This window comes from Bos grunniens, chromosome 10 (assembly GCF_055505025.1).
Source record: "Bos grunniens cultivar Pamir isolate PY7600 chromosome 10, Bosgru_T2T1.0, whole genome shotgun sequence".
NCBI lineage: Eukaryota > Metazoa > Chordata > Mammalia > Artiodactyla > Bovidae > Bos > Bos grunniens.
In genome coordinates this window covers 65279274-65300926 of record NC_141174.1, presented here as the reverse complement: position 1 = coordinate 65300926, position 21653 = coordinate 65279274, and the positions used below count along the sequence as shown (strand labels likewise).

The 21653-nt window shown below is 39.1% G+C and overlaps 1 protein-coding gene across 10 annotated transcripts in view; it reads right to left on the bottom strand.

The window, feature by feature from the left end:
• The window catches only part of TTBK2 (tau tubulin kinase 2), a 135753-nt gene that overhangs the window by 29427 nt on the left and 84673 nt on the right, over positions 1–21653 (bottom strand). For all 10 annotated transcript variants that reach the window (XM_086321686.1, XM_086321681.1, XM_086321684.1 and 7 more), the window contains 4 exons: positions 21037–21102; positions 17401–17493; positions 16729–16854; positions 141–298 (listed from right to left, as the gene is read on the bottom strand). In XM_086321686.1, coding sequence (XP_086177812.1) covers positions 141–298; positions 16729–16854; positions 17401–17493; positions 21037–21102 — 443 coding nt within the window. The remainder of the gene's footprint in view (positions 1–140; positions 299–16728; positions 16855–17400; positions 17494–21036; positions 21103–21653) is intronic.

Genomic DNA, 21653 nt, shown 5'->3' with positions numbered 1-21653 from the left:
ATGTTAATTCCAGGAAACCCAAAGGCATCCCTGTGTCTTCGCATTTGGTTATCTAAGGCAACCTGGATGAAATAAAAGACATTTCTGCTACGAGAATGCATCTAGGAAAAAGACACTGCTGAACACTGTTCGGGACATACCCAATGGCTGCAGGGGTCAAACGGGTGTGCAGCTGAGGAGTGGCGGAAGTAGTGGTTGTGGTGAGGGAGCCATCAGTTCCAGTCTTCTCCCAGTCAAAAGGATCACTTTCAATTACTCCAAAGGCCTTGATGCTGTTGTCAAACACGGATGTAAGAAGCTAAATCACAAAAGGAAAAAACTGGAGTAAGCCAACAGTAAACATAGTCACTTTATTCTATAAGAAAAGCACCCCAGACTCTTAAATTAGTTTGGTAGTATCACTTTTTAAAAAAGCCTGATGATACAAATAGGGGAGTGTAAATAAGGACTACATAAGGATGATGATGTTCAATTAGCATTGATTTTTCTCAGCTGAGATACAGATTTTTAGTTATGTAGGATAATGTATTTTATGTAGGAAGATAATGAAGCATCATACTACTTTGTGATGATTTCGCAAAGGGAAATATGTATTATATGTGTATGTGTGCATTGAGTTTCAATCATCTAAATGACCCATTTTTTTTTGGAACATTTTTATATGCTTCAACTTAAGTGACCAAGGTTAACAGTTGGTATATCTGGGTTAAGAGGTATATAAAACTTTGTTGTGCTTTCTGAGAATGTTTTCGCTGGTTTGAAAAATTCTTAAACTATGTGTATGTGCACACAAACTATCAAAAAGAAAATCTGCTATTGCTTTATATTATACATTCTTTGACTTTTTGTCTTTAAATTCCAAAAGTCTGGTGTAATATTGAGAAAAATTTCATAAAGATCTTCCTTTACTGTTTGAGAGTATGCAACATTTTCAATTTTATAGTTAAAACTGGATTAAACTCTCATCACTTCTCTTACTGTTAGTATCCTACCCTCATAGATTCACCTTGCACTTTTCCTGCCCCAGACCTGAAATCAGTACTTCTTCACTGGAGGGTTTTTACAAGGGTCTGTTTCAGGCTTCAAAAATATTGCTCTGACTAAGAAGTGGAGAACAGATGCCATAAATAAGGAGGGGGATGAGGGTGCCAGGATCAGATGACCAGTTAGGAGGCTACTGTCACTGAACCTGAGTGGGAACAGTGGAGGTGATAAGAAGTGGTAGGATTAGGACATAGTTTGTAGAGCCAACAGAACTTACTGACAGAGTAGATGAAAGCTGTAAAAGTAAAGAAAGAATAAAGAAAAATTTGTATTTCTGACCTGAGCTCCCGGATAAATGGTGGTACCATTTAATGAGATGGAAAGTAGTGAATCTGAGGATTGGGATGTTTAAAGTTTTATGGAGTTTAGAGAGGAATAGGGAATACAGATACAAATTTGAGAGTCATCAGTGTATTGATATTACTAGGTATTATTTAAAACCATAGACTAGATGATATGATCTAAGTAGAGTAGGCTGCAAGGGCTAAGGCCAAGGGCATTGCAACATTTAGATGGAAAGATGAGGTGGACTCAGCAAATGAAACCAAGGAGTGGCCAGTGAGGCAAGAAATGGGTATGTGGTGTTGACCAAGTAAAGAAACCACCTCAATAAGGAGACAGTCAAATGCTATCAATTATAAACTTAACAGTTATTTCTGATTATTTAATTGATTTCACCCAGATTGCAGGCTCCAAGAGGCTGGTACATGGCTCATCTTGTTCATCACTGTATCGAACATAATGCCTTCTATCAAAGAGTGTCATATTGTGATTTATATGAAATATATATCTGGTCATTTAGAAGACCCAAAATATATTTCTCATATATATTTGGTCTTTGTCCACAGTTCCTGACTCACAGTTCCCCAAACTCTTGAAATTTTCTGAGAGATAAGAGCAATGGGAGCACTTTTTGTAATAGTATTTGATCTCTAGTCCTCAGTTCCTGAAATCACTTCAGAGCCATAAAGGGGAAATGGGTGTCTTCTTATTCATAACAAGCTCCTTTCTACCATAACTGGGTTTATGTTACTAAGGTGACTTTTGGAAAGCACCAAAGGATGGAGGCCGCTCATCAGAGGAATCAACCATATGATGAGAGGGTTGGAACTTTCAGTCCCATACCTGTGTCCTCCAGGGGAAGGAAGGCAGCTGGAGGTTGAATAAATTACCAAGGGTCAGGGAACTCTGCTCAACAGTATATAACAATCTAAAGGGAGAAAGAATTTCAAAAAGAATAGATACATGTACATGTATTACTGAATCACTGCTGTACAACACACTGTTGATCAAACTATACTCCAAAATAAACTAAAAAGTTAAAAAACAAAAACAAAAAAATTTTTAAATGACCAGTGGTCAATGATTTAATAAATCATACCTATGTAATGAAACCTCCATAAAAACCCAAAGTATAGGGTTCAGAGACCTTCTGGGTTGGTTAGTATGTGGAGGTGCTCAGAGAATGGTGCCTTAGAGAGGGCAGGAAAGCTCCACACCCTCTCCTCATACCTTGTTATATGCAGTTCTTCTATCTGGCTGCTTAAGTTATACCCTTTGTAATGAAATGGTAATCTAGTGGAAAACTGGTTTCCCACAACCTGGGAGCCACTCCAGCAAGTTAATCAAACTCAAGGAGGGAGTCATGGGACCCTCATAACTTACAGCCATTCAGTCAGAAATACACATGACAGCTAGGACTTGCTCTGAAGTGGAGGGCAGTCTCCTGGAAATAAGTCATTAACCTGTGGAAATTGATACTACTTATCTCTGGGTAGATGGTGTCAGAACTGAGTTGAATTTTAGGAACTCAGCTGGTGTCAGAGAATTGCTTGGTGGTATGGAGGAAAAAAACCATGTTGGAATTGTGGGTGAAGATCCCTTAAATAGTATCTAAAAACTGTTAAAGAATAAACTTTTATTTGTAATAATATTTACTATCAGATTCACATGATCTTTTTGTCTAAGTCTCAAAGAAAAAAATAATAAATGTAGAAAAGAAAACTACAAGTTAAAATGAATTGGGAAAGGCCTAGTTATAAAACCTGGGAATTTTTATTTTGGCCTGTTTTTCTTGGCATAAACTATCTGTGTTACAGCTCAGACTTTTCCCAAATTGTCAGAGGTAGAGGCTTCAGAAAACAAAGGATGAAAGGGAAATGGACTGAAACCCTACACATGTAAGAATGAAAGAGGCAGACTTTGGACCCCTTTCCTGACTCTGGACCCTGAGGTTTTCATAGGTCCCATAAAGTGAGACGCTTCTTTCCTGAAAAGTGGAGTCCCTGGTCGTGGGGTCAGCATCTGCCTTGCTGCGTGAGTACTCAGACTGCTACTGCTCAGTGCTGTGCTGGTACTGGGTGGTGACAGGGACGGCTCTAAACAGTTTTTATTGCCAGATGTCCTTTTATCATGGAATTCCTTACATTTATTATAGTATTGAATGTTTTAGAAATGTAGCATTTATGCCATTGGGCCTCAAGCAAGAAATAGCTCGTTACTATGATGATGATACTGGAAACCTGCAGGAAGGATGCAGGGCACAGAACAAAGGAAACAGGAGGAGAGCTAAAAGCACTGAAGCACTGAAGGCACCCTACTGAGAACAAATGGTCAGATGATTAGAGCTCTGCAGATACCTTAAAGAGCAAAACATTTCAAATGCAGCAGAATAATTTTCTAATTCAGGACTATGGTTGCTCCAAATGCTAAACTTCAACAGATTGGGATGGGATAAACAGGACAGGTCAAGGACTTTTCCAATCAGAACAGGAGCTCATTGTGCTCCTGTTTCTTTTTCCTGTTTCCTTTTTCTCAAACTGAAAAGGAAGCAGAACAAAATCTGAAGAAACCTTCCAGATGATTCTGACACTTCCCTCTAGGAAGGTATGATCTGTATCTCTCCATTGAGAATTACTGGAATCTAGTATACATCTGCCTGGAGAAGGCAATGGCACCCCACTCCAGTACTCTTGCCTGGAAAATCCCATGGGTGGAGGAGCCTGGTGGGCTGCAGTCCATGGGGTCGCCAAGAGTTGGACACGACTGAGCGACTTCACTTTCACTTTTCACTTTCATGCATTGGAGAAGGAAATGGCAACCCACTCCAGTGTTCTTGCCTGGAGAATCCCAGGGATGGGGGATCCTAGTGGGCTGCCGTCTATGGGGTCGCACAGAGTCGGACACGACTGAAGCGACTTAGCAGCAGCAGCAGAAGTATACATCTGACTCCTTTACTTCTTTTATTTAATAATATATTCTTAGAAAATACAAACTTATCTACAGAGTCCAGGTTTCTCAAATTAGGGTAATGTGTACCCTCAGGGGATGCAGCCATATACCAGAGAGTTTAAAAGTCATTTGATAAATGTGGCACAGTTTCCTAGAGAATTTTACTCAGAGATAAGACACTTAATATATTTTATAATACAATGAACACAGGAAGTTAGAAAGCAAAATTCATAGGAACCTTTAGGATAAATCAGAATGCAGAGAAGTTGTGGACTCATGGCTGACATTTTAAGACTGGTCCCAGACCTCTTGAGAACATGCTTATACTTTGCTGCAATAGGAGAAATCGGTAAAACAGTGTGAGAAACTCTAGAAGCATTAACATCACTGGGAAGCTGAATCTTCCTTGAATGGAAGTAGGGACAGGAGGGAGGTTGGGGGAAGGAGACTGGGGTGGGGGGTGTGGAGAAAAGAAGAGGGAGGGCCTGAGCAAGGTCTAGATAGACAACAGTGCAGTGTTATTTTTTATGTGGTTACCATTGTTGATTATTTGTGTCAACTGTCTATCCAGGTGCACTTACAAATAAGAGGTAGTTGTTTCTCTTAATCCTAATTCTAATGGGATATACAATACAATGTTTTTTCTAAAGCAAATTATTCAAGACACAAAGTACATAAAAATCAAGTACTACGTCTGAGCAATTAGATTCTGATTAATTTTGATTTTCTACTTTTCTGTAATTTCCAAACTTCTTTTATGACATGTATTGCTTTCAATAACAAGAAAAAATTGAACAGAAATGCATTATCTAAAATAAGTTAATTGTATACATAAGCAGGTGTAGTCCACAAAAATGCATGGCGCAGCTCCTGCCACATGGAATACCTTATTCTTCATGGTGATCAGTCATCTGACAAAGACATAGTACCTGAGGGAGCATTATGTCCCCTCTCCTTATCCTTAGCACAAGTGAATCGACAGCTTTTCATATTTACCTCCACATGAAACCCCAGTTTGCCCTTTCAAAGAAAATGCAGATAAAGTCCAATTACTGTAAAAACAAGAACTATTTGCAATGTGATATTGGGGACTGAGAAGTCTGATTCCTGAATAATCAGTTAATAAATGGTAAATTAATGGATCAATAAAGCACTTAACCAGTAGAGCACAATGGCAATGCTGTCTTGGCTGTTTCAAAGATAGATTACAGCAAAAGAAAGTGCCTCACTTCAGTGATAAGTAGATGCAATAGAGGAAAAGAAAGGTTCTACATTTCTCTCTTCCAGGAATTTTTTAGCAGCATTGGTAGAGGAAAACAAAACAAAACAAAACAAACTGCATCCTTTGGAGAAAAGAACCGAAAAAAGAAGAGAGATCAAATAAAGAGAATGAGTTGAAGAAGCTGCAGAGTTTTAGGCTGTTTTCATCACTTATAAGATACTAGAACAACTCAGGAGTGCCCCCTGGTTGGCTGCCCCAGGGCAGCTGACACAGCATGAGGCAGCCTCAGCCACTGTGCTGCCTGTTACCAAGGTCATTTTTCAGGTGCTCATCAGCCCACGAGGTAGACTGGCAATGTCTAAGCTTTAAGATGTCTCCTAAAATGCCCAGTGAAAAAGATAAGCAACATTTCCTTTTTGCCTTAACAGGACAAAGCAGCATAAGAAATTCTCTTATTAATATTAATAACATATAAGTAATGCTGAGTAGAATACAAGAATGAAAAGTAAGATAATTGTAAGCAAATGCGGTGTCCCTGGGGGACATATAAAACCTCTTCAGGTTAACATGATGCTTTACAATTCATAAAACAGTCTCACAATTATCTCATTTATATCCTAACAACACTGTGGGGTAGGTATTTTCACCATTTCACAGGTGAAAAAGAAAACAGGCTTAGGAAAGCCATACAAATGGTGTGTAGCAAAGCTCCAGCTGAAACAGATCTTTTAAACTCAGTGTCATTTCTACCACGTAAGAGTTACAGCCGGTCAGCAGGCTGTACTCTGCAAACCTGCAAACCCTGTAATTGCCATGCCTCAAGACTGAAGAAAGAGCCAAGAGACAGTGACAGAGATATCAGTGGTTTACTGGATAGGATATCTTACACATCCGCAGCAAAATGGTCCTGGAGCAACACCTCGCAGTGCCTGGCAGACAGCAGGCAGACCACGGCAGCAATCGTCACTCCTAAGGGGTGAAGGAGGCTACCACTTGCAGGGGAAACTGACATCAGATTGGTTCAGCAGTTACCAGGGAAACCAGCAACTGGGGCAAATCCCTCAGAGCCCTCAGATTTACAACCATCACAAGGGCTGATGGCTCTCTTTAATAAACAAGGAAGCAGAATCATTCTTGGCTAAGGACTAGAACAATCACTAGCTGGGGCAGGGGGCAAGGATGTTCCTGTGAGAAGGGTATAGGTGGGAAGCAAGAACTGGTTGAACAGGGGATGTGCAGAGAGCAAGAGAAGAGCCATGTTAAGTGGTGTGACCATACAACAGGCAAGGCAAAAACAGTATAAAATTGAAATTATCCTTGAAAGCTTCTTAAGATGCCCACAAAGTACAGGACAGTAGTTGTACTAGATGCAAAATAGCTCGTTTTTCCCTCAGCATTGGGAGAGACTTCTATTTCTTCAGATGAATGTGAATGAAGCTACCTACATTTAGGGGCTATACTGTACCCCCAAACTACTTTTCTTTTAAACATAAGAATCACACTCAGTACAGCCTGATTGCTGTTGATGAGTGACAGCGTGAGGCAACAGCAGATTCACAAGGGCTCTGCACCCTCACCCTCAGGACGGCATGGCTGGCTGAGCCAAAGCACAGGCAGAATCACAGACACCATTAAACTGCTCCATCTCCTGAATGTGCAGCTGAATTTAAGTGAGTCTAGTAAATATGGGTATTCTGTGACTCTATTGTATTCTATAGTTACATCAAATACCCATTCATTGGCTCAGACATACGCTGAATGCCTAAGATGCTGGGTGCTAGGAATGCAAGAATGAACAAAGCAGTCTTGTCTCCAGAGTGTCTGCATTTAACAGAAGCAATAATCAGATTAAGCAGAGTTTGTTCAATTTGGCAAACTTTCATTAAATGACTGTCACTGTGCTAATTTCTTGAGAAAACTGAGTTAAATGTGCAAGGTCCTGGCTCTAACGGAGTTTATCTAGAAAGGTGACACAACAAAGTACTGTTCTCAGAGTTTAGCGTAAGAAACCGTTCCTGTCTGAAAGCAATCAGAGGAGACTGTTGCATCTGAGTCGGGCCTTCAACTTCATAAGACAAGCAAGCAGCATTATAAAACACAGGCATTCCAGGCAGGACAAGCTGGAAGAAGGGCCAGGAGTCCCATCTGACTGCACTGAGGGGTCCAATAAAGCTGATACACATTAAGTACAACTGAGAATGAAGGAGATAATTAGAAGAGGGAAAGCAGGAATTCATCCACTTCTATCTCCACTGCTTATACCCAAGTCAAGACCATCACGGTTCCCTTGCCTCCTGCCCAGGAAGGCGCCACCTCCCAGCCTCTCTTGCAATTAGAACTGAGCCAATGTGATGTAGTTCTGGTAACAGGGTACCAGCCAAAGTGCTCAGATCACTTCCAGGTCTGTTCTTAAACCCCCAAACCATTATCTATACTTGCTCTTCCCTTTCCTGATGACTGTAAAGGCCATGGATTAAAGATAGCAGAGTTAAAATATGGGTGGAACCTGGTTGTTCAAGGTACCACTAGAGTTGCCCAAGAGAGAGGCCCAACTTAACTACACTGTTTTGTGAGCAAAGACAAAAAAAAACCTGTGGTGTTAAAACACTGATTTTTAAAATATTTCTTTCCAAGGTACAGCTCAGTCTCTCTCAATGCCTTCCTAAGTAGTCTCTAACTCTCTGCCTCATTTGAACACACACAACTACAAAAGCAATCCTCTTCAAACACATACTGGATCACCATGTTCCTGTTTGTTAGACTTGCAGGGCTTCCTGTTGCACCAGAATAAACTGAAATGCCCAACAAGACTGGCAAGGCCCTGTATCACCTGGCTTCTGCCCTCCTTTGCAACCTCATCTCAAACTACTCTCTCCCCTCATTTACCACACTCTATATGCACATGTTCTTCCTCTTGCTTATAACCTTCTTCCTCCTGTTTTTGCTCTCCATGTGGCCATTATAGTCCCATTTTTTAGGGCTCAGCTCACGTGGGCAGCCTAAGAGAGAACGAGTGAGAAACCTTCCAACACCTTATTTTATGGGACGTTCCCCCTTGTTACTCTCTAGATCAGCCTCTTGTTTGTTTCAAAAGCAGCCCATCTGTACCTTCTAAAAATTTAACTCTGTTGTTATTAGAGTCAGGGGAGCCTAAAACACCTCTAAGTCCCCCAAAGCAAGAGGCAAGCCTGCTGAATTTTGATGGAAGCACTGTATAAATAGTCCTGTTCCTAAACCTGGAAAGTATATCAAGATTAAGGACACCTGGATGGCTTCCTCGCTCATGTCTTTTAATGTTAGCAATCCTCTGGCAGTGTATGAAATGGCTCATCGATACATTTTACTTTCAGGCTCACCAATGATGTGTATATTTATGGGTTTCATTAGTCTTCTCAATTTGCTCATTGATGTGGAGGAATTCAAGATAGATAAAACTGCCCCAGGCAACTCTCAGAAATAGCTCTCTTTCTCAAAACACTTTAAAAGGATTTATTTAAATCATAAGATGGCAACAGCAAGACTGAATATTTTTATCACTATCTACATTTCTGAAAAAGTTCACCCAGCACTTTTTAAAAAAACTTAGAATTTGAAATATAAATTCATAGGAAATCATAAAAACAGTACAAAGAAGTTCCCTTTACCTAGTTTGCCTTAATGGTAATATCTTAAATAACTAGAGTACAATGTCTAAAACAGGAGAATAACATTGTTACAATCCAGAGAGTTTATCGAATTTCACCAGTTTTAGCTGTACTTACGTGAAGAGCTGACTCATTTGAAAAGACCCTGACGCTGGGAAAGATTGAGGGCAGGAGGAAAAGGGGACAACAGAGGAGGAGATGGTTGAATGGCATCACCCACTCAATGGACATGGGTTTGGGTGAACTCCGGGAGTTGGTGATGGACAGGGAGGCCCGTCATGCTGTGGTTCATGGGGTTGAAAAGAGTCAGACACAACTGAGCGACTGAACTGAACTAAACTGTGTGATTTTATGGTTCTATACAATTTTATCACCAGAGGAGATTCTTGGCCTAGCACTTGTCTCTTATAGTTGCTATACTTTCGAAAGCTAATAAAAACAATCCACAGGTTCTGTATCTGAGGATTTAACCAACCAAATTAAATATATTAAAAAAAATCCAGAAAGTTCCCAAAAGCAAAACTTAAATTTACCAGCAACTAGTTTCAAGCATTTATATTTCACTGGAATGGGTGAATTTAACTCAGATGACCATTATATCTACTACTGTGGGCAAGAATCCCTTAGAAGAAATGGATTAGCCATCATGGTCAACAAGAGAGTCCGAAATGCAGTACTTGGATGCAATCTCAAAAACAACAGAATTATCTCTGTTCGTTTCCAAGGTAAACCATTCATTATAACAGTAATCCAAGCCTATGCCCCAACCAGTAATGCTGAAGAAGCTGAAGTTGAACGGTTCTATGAAGACTTACAAGACCTTTTAGAACTAACACCCCAAAAAGATGTCCTTTTCATTATAGGGGACTGGAATGCCAAAGTAGGAAGTCAAGAAACACCTGGGGTTAACAGGCAAATTTGGCCTTGGAATACGGAATGAAGCAGGGCAAAGACTAATAGAGTTTTGCCAAGAGAACACAACGGTCATAGCAAACACCCTCTTCCAACAACACAAGAGAAGACTCTACACATGGACATCACCGGATGGTCAACACCAAAATCAGACTGATTATATTCTTTGCAGCCAAAGATGGAGAAGCTCTATACAGCCAGCAAAAACAAGACTGGGAACTGACTGTGGCTCAGATCATGAACTCCTCATTGCCAAATTCAGACTGAAATTGAAGAAAGTAGGGAAAACCACTAGACCATTCAGGTATGACCTAAATCAAATCCCTTATGATTATACAGTGGAAGCAAGAAATAGATTTAAGGGCCTAGATCTGATAGATAGAGTGCCTGATGAACTATGGACTGAGGTTTGTGACATTGTACAGGAGATAGGGATCAAGACCATCCCCATGGAAAAGAAACGCAAAAAAGGAAAATGGCTGTCTGGGGAGGCCTTACAAATAGCTGTGAAAAGAAGAGACGCGAAAGGCAAAGGAGAAAAGGAAAGATATAAGCATCTGAATGCAGAGTTCCAAAGAATAGCAAGGAGAGATAACAAAGCCCTCCTCAGAGATCAATGCAAAGAAATAGAGGAAAACAACAGAATGGGAAAGACTAGAGATCTCTTCAAGAAAATTAGAGATACCAAGGGAACATTTCATGAAAAGGTGGGCTTGATAAAGGACAGAAATGGTATGGACCTAACAGAAGTAGAAGATATTAAGAAGTGGTGGCAAGAATACACAGAAGAACTGTACAAAAAAGATCTTCACGACGCAGATAATCACGATGGTGTGATCACTCACCTAGAACCAGACATCCTGGAATCGGAAGTCAAGTGGGCCTTAGCATCACACGAACAAAGCTAGTGGAGGTGATGGAATTCCAGTTGAGCTCTTTCAAATCCTGAAAGATGATGCTGTGAAAGTGCTACACTCAATATGCCAGCAAATTTGGAAAACTCAGCAGTGGCCACAGGACTGGAAAAGGTCAGTTTTCATCCCAATCCCAAAGAAAGGCAATGCCAAAGAATGCTCAAACTACCGCAAAATTGCACTCATCTCACACGCTAGTAAGGAATGCTCAAAATTCTCCAAGCCAGGCTTCAGCAATACGTGAACCATGAACTTCCAGATGTTCAAGCTGGTTTTAGAAAAGGCAGAGGAACCAGAGATCAAATTGCCAACATCTGCTGGCTCATCGAAAAAGCAAGAGAGTTCCAGAAAAACATCTATTTCTGCTTTATTGACTATGCCAAAGCCTCTGACTGTTTGGATCACAATAAACTGTGGAAAATTCTGAAAGAGATGGGAATACCAGACCACCTGACCTGCCTCTTGAGAAACCTATATGCAGGTCAGGAAGCAACTGTTAGAACTGGACATGGAACAACAGACTGGTTCCAAATAGGAAAAGGAGTACGTCAAGTCTGTATATTGTCACCCTGCTTATTTAACTTCTATGCAGAGTACATCATGAGAAACGCTGGGCTGGAAGAAGCTGGAATCAAGATTGCCGGGAGAAATACCAATAACCTCAGATATGCAGATGACACCACCCTTATGGCAGAAAGTGAAGAGGAACTCAAAAGCCTCTTGATGAAAGTGAAAGAGGAGAGTGAAAAAGTTGGCTTAAAGCTCAACATTCAGAAAACTAAGATCATGGCATCTGGTCCCATCACTTCATGGGAAATAGATGGGGAAACAGTGGAAGACTTTATTTTTGGGGCTCTAAGATCACTGCAGATGGTGACTGCAGTCATGAAATTAAATGACACTTACTCCTTGGAAGGAAAGTTATGACCACCCTAGATAACATTAAACAGCAGAGATATTACTTTGCCAACAAAGGTCCGTCTAGTCAAGGCTATGGTTTTTCCAGTGGTCATGTATGGATTTGAGAGTTGGACTGTGAAGAAAGCTGAGTGCTGAAGAATTGATGCTTTTGAACTGTGGTGTTGGAGAAGACTCTTGAGAGTCCCTTGGACTGCAAGGAGATCCAACCAGTCCATTTTGGAGGAGATCAGTCCTGGGTGTTCACTGGAAGGACTGATGCTGAAGCTGAAACTCCAGTACTTTGGCTACCTCATGCGAAGAGCTGACTCATTGGAAAAGACTTTGATGCTGGGAGGGACTGGGGGCAGGAGGAGAAGGGGGTGAAAGAGGATGAGATGGCTGGATGGCATCACCGACTTGATGGACATGAGTTTGAGTGAACTCTGGGAGTTGGTGATGGACAGGGGGGCCTGGCGTGCTGCGATTCATGGGGTCGCAAAGAGTCGGATGCCGGGGACCAGCCCCGGCTGATCCAGGGTATTCGAAGGAGAGACGGCGTAGGCGAAGATCAGGAAACAATTGCTTAATTAAACGTTAATTAAGGATATAAAGAGTGATAGAATGAGGATAGCTCAGTAGGAAAATTCAGTGGAGAAAAGAGGCTGAGTAGCTTGGTTTACGCGGGAGACCAATAAAACTTCAAGACAAGAAGTTTGCACCACTTACGTAGGCCACAGGCGTCCTTCTGTTCTCCCGAAGGAGAGGAGACACTGAGGCCTCCCCGGTCGGATCTTAGAAGCCCAGGCATAATTAGTAAGCATGGTGGGTTCCGCGCTCCAGATGGAGACTCAGCCAGAGTGAGAGACAGAGAGACATGGGGAGACCAGTATTTCGAGAAACTGATCCCAATTCTTTATTTTCCAGAGTCTGTTTTTATACACTGAGATGTTATACAAAAGTCACGTGGGGACAGCAGTCCTGACTTTTATTAAAGTCAGGTGCTTCACACAAATGTATACAGAGGTCTTAGGGGTGTTACATCATCTTCTGGCCAGGGGGGCCTGCTGACAATTTACAACCCTCTCCTTGTGACAGTGGTCGGTCAATCAGGACACTTATTTCTCCAGGGCTGATTATTCTCAAAACAGACGCCACCCAAATGAAGTTACATTCCTACAGGGTGAGGGTGTAGTGGGTTTTAGTTAAGGAAAGAATTTACATAGCCTAAGGTCTAATGTGATTAATATCAAAGGTTAATACTTATTTCTTCTATATATTCATTAATGTGTGTAAGGGCAGGGGATGTGGAGACTTAGCAACAAACATTGGCTCAACAAATGAAAAACCCTTCACCAATACAGTTTCTAATCAGCCCATTATACTTATACTAATAGTTTTCTAACTTTTCTAAGGAACCTGTTTTTAGAAGGTTTAAAGCATCTCGTGCCTCTCACGGTTGGGAGGCTGTGAGCAATCACATGTGGCCAGACAAGCCTGTCAGGCAGGCTAGAGAACCTTCAGAGGAGTTTGTAGGTTAAAACAGTCTTATCACGCCCAGGAATTATTATTAACTGGATCTCTAGGTTAACTCCTTCTCCGAAAGAGGTCGTGGGGGACAGCCCCCCGTAAAGTCAGAGGTGTAGGTAAGAGCACAAAGTAGTAAAGTAGGCAGGCTCTGGTTATGGGGGTAGACGCTCGAGGATTTCCAGGGGGACTCCTGAGGCTCGATCCCGCCTTTGCGTATGTCGAGCCTCCTTCCTCATGACCTTTGCCATGGGCGAAGTACCTCACTCTGGCCCCCAACAGTCGGACATGACTGAGCAACTGAACTGAACTGAACTGAGGTTTTACAAGCAATCTAGAGATGAGTTAAAGTATATGACAGGATGTGCGAAAGTTATATACAAGTATTATGCTGTTTTATATGAGGGAGTTGAGGACCAGTAATCCCCGGGGGCCTGGAACCTATCCCCTGCCGATATCAAGGGTTGACCGTACTCATAGTAAGATACATTTACTCTAATTTAACTACAATTTTAACATCTTCCCCTTCAGTTTAACAGACAGAAAACAGGATTTATGTATTCATGAGAGCTGATTTTTCTTACATTTCTTGAGCAGGAGATTATTAGGCAAAGTACGATTCAATTTTCTTAGCATTTGTTGAAAATTTAGGTGCCAGGCACAGTGTCAGGAGAGTATGGGATAATAAAAACAAAGTAAGACACAGCTGTACCTCCAGGATTTAAAAGCCAGTAGGGACGTACTAAGTAAAGTTTGGATGTAATTTCCCCAAACACCATAGTGCTTTCCAAAAGCGAATGTCAGCCTTTATTGAAACTGAGACGTGCATAAGATTCCCAGTAGACAGCATCAACTCTCTTGGTCTGCACGTGCTACAAGGGCGAGCACCACTGGTTACTGGTAGGGTGCCGACAACATGCAACTTGTTAAGATAATGATATTCTCTGGCAAGAAACTATGATTTTTAAGAATTCACAAACCACAGACATTCACAGTAAAAGTGGCTTTGGAAAACAACATCATTTAACACCTTGATTATGAAATATATTCCCTTTGGTCCTGTCTCAGAACATACAAAGTTGGAGACATATTGTTTATCTGACCTCTGATATAGCTAGGGAAGCAGTCACACTAAGTACTGGCATGGTTTTGGATTGCTGCTGGAGAAGGTTTGTTGCTGTTTTTAACTACACTGGTTGTTCAGTAAGGAATTTAAAATTTTGAAAGAACAGTAATTAAACTCAAATTCAGGAATGAATTCCAAATTATAATATTAACCATTAGACACCATTAATTCACAAGAACATTCAAAGTAGAGTAATTTTTCTGAAAATGAAGACTGCAGCAGGGCATTGTGAGGAAAGCAGGAATCAGAAAGTGCAAAGGTCAGATCTTTCTGGACCTGGTATCACACTGATACTAGTCATCAGAACATCTTTTAGTCACCAACACCTTTTCCCCAATTATCCTTCTCCCATCTACCTGCCCTCTGCTCCTACTCACTGCTTACGGAAGATCAAAGAGCAAAGAAGAATCAGAAAATGTTATGAAAATGTTATGTCTGCTCTCTCTTTTCTAAAATAGGGAAATTACTATATTTTCTATCGTTATCAGGCGACAGAATAACAGAGAAGCCTCTAAAAGAATGTCCAAATGAAAAACCAGAGAACAATATTTTGTAAATTTAAATTGTAGGTCTAAGTTTCAAACTTTAGCTGGTGAACATTATAGTCTTCTTTGGAATGTAGGCATAACTAAGCAGAGAATGTAATTAAAAACTTTTTTTGCTGTGGAACTAATACATCAAACTGTCAATAAAAAAATTATTACCACCCAAGATGAGAAAGTTGGAACAATTTCTGGCTCCTCCTGATTCTAGTCTTACAAGTAAAACTTCATTGTTTCATTGCAAGTAATGTGAACGCTACACATTTTAAAAAATCCATATATAAAATATAAATATGAGAACATATTCCAAAGTGACTCATATACAATGTAGTTTTGCCATTTGTTAGCCTATATGTTATAACCCAAATAGCCACATAGAAAAGAACAACACAGGCTCACCTACTTAAGATCTCTAAGGACTCAAGACTGTATGTTGCCTCTCTGCTTTATATTCTATTTATATATTATACAAAAACTGCATTTTTCACAAAGAAATATTTATTATATGCAAATAAGTTCACTGTGCAGTAGACAGTCTTTTAGTCTTCGACACTGACAACACTTTAGAATATGAAACTTCCACTAGGGCTTCTCTGGTATCTCAGCAGTAAAGAATCCACGTGCCGATGCAGGAGACATGGGTTCAATCCCTGGTCAGGGAAGATACCACATGCTGCAGTGCAACAAAGTCCATACACCACCACTATTATCACCACTCTGTGATCTAGAGCCTGTGAACTGAAACCTTTGAGCCCGTGTGCTGCAACTACTGAAGCTCGTGAGCCCTAGAGCCACCGCTCTGCAACAAGAGAAACCACTGCAATGAGAAGCCTGCGCACAGCAACTAGAGAGTAGCCCCTGCTCACTACAATAAGAGAAAGCCCATGCAGCAACAAAGACTCAGCACAGCCAAAAATAAATAATTTTTTAAAACTTAAATTAACAGGCAGTAAAGCCCATGTGTTGTCCTTTGTAGATAAAACTTATACACTGATATTATTATTAATCAATGTGTGCCTTGAATTTATGTTTTCAGTAGTAGTGATTATCTTGCATTAAGCTCTGACCAAGTTTCCCTTGAGAGCAACAGAATCTTCTGAAATTTAGCTGGTTGGGGTTTGATATGCAATTTATGGTAAGCCTAGTCACCCCTAATAGGCCTCACTAACTGATGCTCTTAGGAAACGTTTCACTGACCACAGACAAAATGGAGCCAGTAATCTTTACTGACTACTCTCCCATAGCATGTTAACACATGATATGTAACCCTCAAGCCCTCAACAGATATATTCCTGATCTGGACATTTCCTTCTGGTCAACAAATTAGATATAGGATTTACATAATCTGAACTATCAGCAATTCAAAACTACCAAAAGAATCACAGCAGGAGCAGTTAGAATGCTACATGATAAACAAATCTAAAACTCTTAATGACATATGTTCATCCAGAAGGGAGAAAACACACACATGTGCAGACATGGATAATGTCATCATCAGTTAATTTAACCACATTTCTCATGATGTATTAAAACAGTACTATTTTTTAAAAAGTATTATTCTAGGAACCACCTAACTCATTTACAACACCCTCAATGGTACAATGCTTGGTAAGAATAAATACTAAAAGAGAAAAAAGAATTAATCCACAGAACTCACAAAGATGATTACCTGGTAGTCTGGTTTTGTAAAATAATCCAAAGAGGAAATGTGCTCCAGAAAGATGCTGAATTCTGGAGGGAGATGTTTCAACATAAGCCTGTGGTCATACCTCTCCTTAATAGAGCCCACTTGTTCCTGGGAAATAAAGAGAAAAGGAACCAAAGTCAATTTCTCTTGGAAGCTACACATTAAGAGCCTCTCAGTAACAGTCTCAAGGGTATATAAAATTGAACAATATAATGTGACAATTAAAAACTAAAAGCCTACTGACATTTCTTTTCTTGGCAACCATCAGTGTTTTCTCTGTTTTGTAGATATTCATTTGTGTCATATTTTAGATTCCACACTATAAGTGATATCATATGGTTATGTGTCTTTTTCTGACTTACTTCACTTAAAAGACCTAATTGACTTTAAAAAAGAAAAAAGAGAACTAGTGAAAATAAAGCTAAGAGAGCTCAAAATTTAATCAGAAATGACAGTTGTACTTAAATTAGCATTTTCATAGAAAAAATTATAATATCAGCTCATAGAAAGAAAAATATACATATTAGGATATAGTGAAAGGGTTGGAAAATGTTAATTCTTATACATAAGTATACTTTCAACAAAAAATGCCTACCCAGGAGAAATTTGTACTCCTTCCACTACCAAAACTGATGCTTCCATTTTCAAAATTACCTTGTCCTTTATTTTTCTCCAAGGGAGCTGACCAACCACAAATTCCACCAACATATAGAACAAGGACCAAAGGTCATCATGTCTTCCCATTTCCTTCATAAGCAAAAGAGAATTCAGTCACGTTACATTACTGCTCCTGTGAGTTCATTACATTGTCTAAGGCCTAACCATTGTGTTTTCATTTTTCCATAAAACTATCTGGCAGGTATATTTACATATCTGTAAAGCTATAAAACAATCTACATGGTAGAACAGATTTACTGAAAAATTTTCGATATAAAGAACACCCAAAAACCCAGAAATACTGGAAATAATGTGTTTAAGAACCCATTAATTAATAAATGAGTTAATTAATTAGTAAAGGAAGGTGGTTGCCAAGGAATTCAGAGAAGGGGGGGAAGGGGAGTCAGTGCTAAGTGGGTACAGAATTTCAATGTTGCAAAATGAAAAAGTTGTAGAAATCTGGTGCAAAATAGTGTGGATATACTTAACACTACTTAATTGTATATATCAAAATGGTTAAGGCGGCAAATTGAATGTTATGTGTTCTTTACTACAATATAAAAAAAAGATGAAGCAGCAGCAAAGAAAATCTTCAGAACCAAAAGGAAAAGAAAGCTGGAAACATGAAAAGCAACCTAAGACTGAAGCTTTGGTTTTGGCTGTTTGGAGGCATCTGTCATAGGTTTATCAACCAGGGTTTTATCAGTCATGAAGGGGACAGGTGTAAAAACATTAAGCCTACACAAGACAGGAGTTGCAACTGAGACACTGCCCCACCTCTCCCCACACCATGTACCTAGGACCCTCAAGGGGCTATCTTTAATGCAGTATTTGGTATGTATGTTATTACTACAATAATTTTATTCTTGGTAAAATTTGACCACTATCAAAGAGATAGTGTTTTTTTAAAACAAAAACAACAACAAAAAACAACATCCTGAGAATCTGTTACCCTCACTCAGATTTGGGGTTTAAATTTATATTGTCTATGTGGTCCAGGAAACCAAGTCCAGAAATGGTGTTTTCTGGGTGATCCTATTCTGCAGTAATGACATATCAGATGAAAATCCTCTCAAGGTAAAAAAGCACCCTTAAATTTAGGTCTCTTTGAAATCTTATAGATAAAACCCCACCAGATCATTATTTGAAATAGCCCAGGTTCCTCTGTCCACAGGATTCTCCAGCAAGAATACTGGAGTGGGTTGCATTTTCTTCTCCAGGGGATCTTCCTGACTCAGGGATCGAACCCACGTCTCCTACATTGGTAGGCAAATTCTTTACCACTGAGCCACCAGGGAAGCCCTTAGGAAGCATTACAAATCTCAAAGAGAATGAATATAAAGAAATCCACACCAAGGCAGATTTGAACATTTCTACAGGACACCAAAGACAAAGAGAAGATACCAAAAGTAGTCAAGAAAAAAAAAAGACGATTAAATGCAAATTTCCCTGGTGGCTCAGATGGTAAAAGCATCTACTTACAATGTGGAAGACCGGGGTTCTATCCCCGGGTGGGGAAGATCTCCTGGATAAGGAAATGGCAACCCACTCCAGTACTCTTGCCTGGAAAATTCCATGGATGGAGGAGCCTCATAGGCTACAGTCCATGGGGTCCCAAAGAGTTGGACACAACTGAGTGATTTCACTTTCACTTTTCACTTTCAACAAGAATTAAATGGACAAAGATCTCAGTAAGAACCACAGAACCAGAAGTAAAATAATTTCTTCAAAGTATTGTGATAAATGGGCTTCCCAGGTGGTGCAGTGGTAAAGAATCCTCCTGCCAAAGCAGGAGACATGGGTTTGATCCCTGTGTCAGGAAGATCCCCTGGAGTAAGAAATGACAACCCACTTCAGTAATCTAGCCTAGAAAGTTTCATGTACAGAGGAGCCTAGTGGGCTACAATCCATGGGGTTGGAAAGAGTCGGCCATGATTGAGTGATGGAGCACATACACATTGCAATAAAACAAATATTAACAAAGGATTAAAATGCAGGAAAACAATGAGATGAAGTAAACAGTATTCAAGTATTTTGAAAAGTCCTTGTATTGTTTGGAAATTATTCATGTTAAGTTTCAAATTCTCTAAATAAACCTGCTTTCACTTAAAAGAAAACAAAAAACAAACAAAAATGGTTAAGATTTAGGTACCCTCAAAATAGAAATGCAGTGCATTAAGTTTAGAAATGATCAAATCAAGGTCACAGAGCACGGAAGAAAGAAGTATATTAGAGTTACCTGGGAATTATTTTTAAACTAGACAACAATCTCTCAAGGTTCTACTAGTCGTATTCCTCTGTCACCATATACACTGACAATCAGTATTGTGAAGCTATGCTACCATATAAAGCATACTACTCCTCAGATGTGTTGGGACCAGAAAAGAAGGGTAAGAACCAGTGCAGTATGTGATCAAATTTCCCTATCAACATTAATAAGCAGGTTAACAGAACAGCTGATAGATCACTCTACGCTGGAAAGGCTTTTAGAAGAAATCTCTACTCTTTAAATTAAAAAAAAACACACACATAATCTATTTCTAGTAGTTATTTTGGAAATGCTTATATTATGATCCCTGAACATGTTTATGCTTATCTCAAAATGAATTTCATATTTCAAAGATTCCAATGTGAACATATAACTGAATTAATTAGAAAGCATAGTACTTCTAAAATTTTGCAAGAATCTATCTGGAGAATGAATACTTTCTTTTCAAGATAGAATAATTAACTAAATACCAAAAAATAAAACACACTGAATCAAATCAAATGAGTTACAAATGCTTAGCAGAGTATTTCACACAGATAAAAAAATACTTTAACTATTTTCAATTTATAATTACATCCTGAGAAACCAAGGTAACTGAAGCATTGCATATAAAACCACAGGATTCTAGTCCTATTACATTTAGCATCAGTCAAGTTTTAATTAAAGCAGTTTTGGCTGCACAAGAATAAGGCAACAAAAATCAAGAGATTTCTCTTTATCAAGGAATCATATGTTAAATTTCCCAACTCTGTCCAAACAAGTTCAAGGATTGAGAATCCATAAAGTACTCACCTTTCCTACTCATAACTAAAGTTCAGGGTGAGGAAAAAAAATATTAGAGCAAAATAAAAGGATAAAAGTAAGAAAAAAAGAGAGGTTTTTAAAATTTAACCCAAAAAGAGATGAACAACTCACTCAAGATGAAAGAAAAATTTAAGTTTCTATATTTTAGATATTCATAAAAACAAATGTTTGATGGAGAGTATATAACAGATTAGATGTATATTACAGATAAAATGATGACCTACATTTCATTATGTATTGATAATATGAATTCCCAAATAACTTCTTGAAATAGAACACAGATGTCTTATTTATGCAAAATTCTTTAATAAATGTATTAATACTTACTTATATCTAATTAAGGACACAAGATTCCCCATAGATGTATATATAATTAGCTATTATATTTTCTGCCAGATTCAATTTTATTTTCTCTGCAGCTGCACACATCTATTATATATCCACTATACACCTTACCATGCCTTAGTATTACTAACACCTCTGTACTCTAATGTAAAGAAGTCAGTCTGATTCAAGCATCAGCATGCGCATACAGCTATGACTCTAGTTCAGACACCTACCCTGTTCCGATGAGCATTGATTGATGCATAACGAACTGTCCCTCGAAAGCCTGCCACAGCTCGAGGCTACAAAACCAAGCAAAGAATAATAAATGAGCTTTAAATAGCATAAGATCCAGCACAGTTGAGCTCATGAAGTAGAAGGGAGAAACATGTATTATAGTCAAGAAAACATGACTTAAATTTCTAACTTTTTTTAATAAGTGAAATTATAAAAATTAGAGGAGAATATCTCTAAATCATACATTTAAAATATAATAGCTATTAATGAGTCATATTTTAATTATCAATGAATCTCATTTTTTCTACCTACATTTTAAAATAAAGTAGGATTTATGATAAATAAACTCTATCCATGAGAAAAAATAAATGCTTTCATGTACCCAGAATCATTCCAAGCATCATAGTATATACATTAATATTCAGACTCTGGTTATAAATAAGTACATTAAAAACATGAAGTCTAAGTAAACTAAGATACCAACCTCTTTGTCTTGGGTATATCACTCAAACTCAATTCAGAGATGGTGGCAACTTGAACCTCTCCCTGTACGTGTAATTCACATATTCATCAACTCAAGTTATAGTGCACTTATTATGTGCCAGGTACTGGGAAT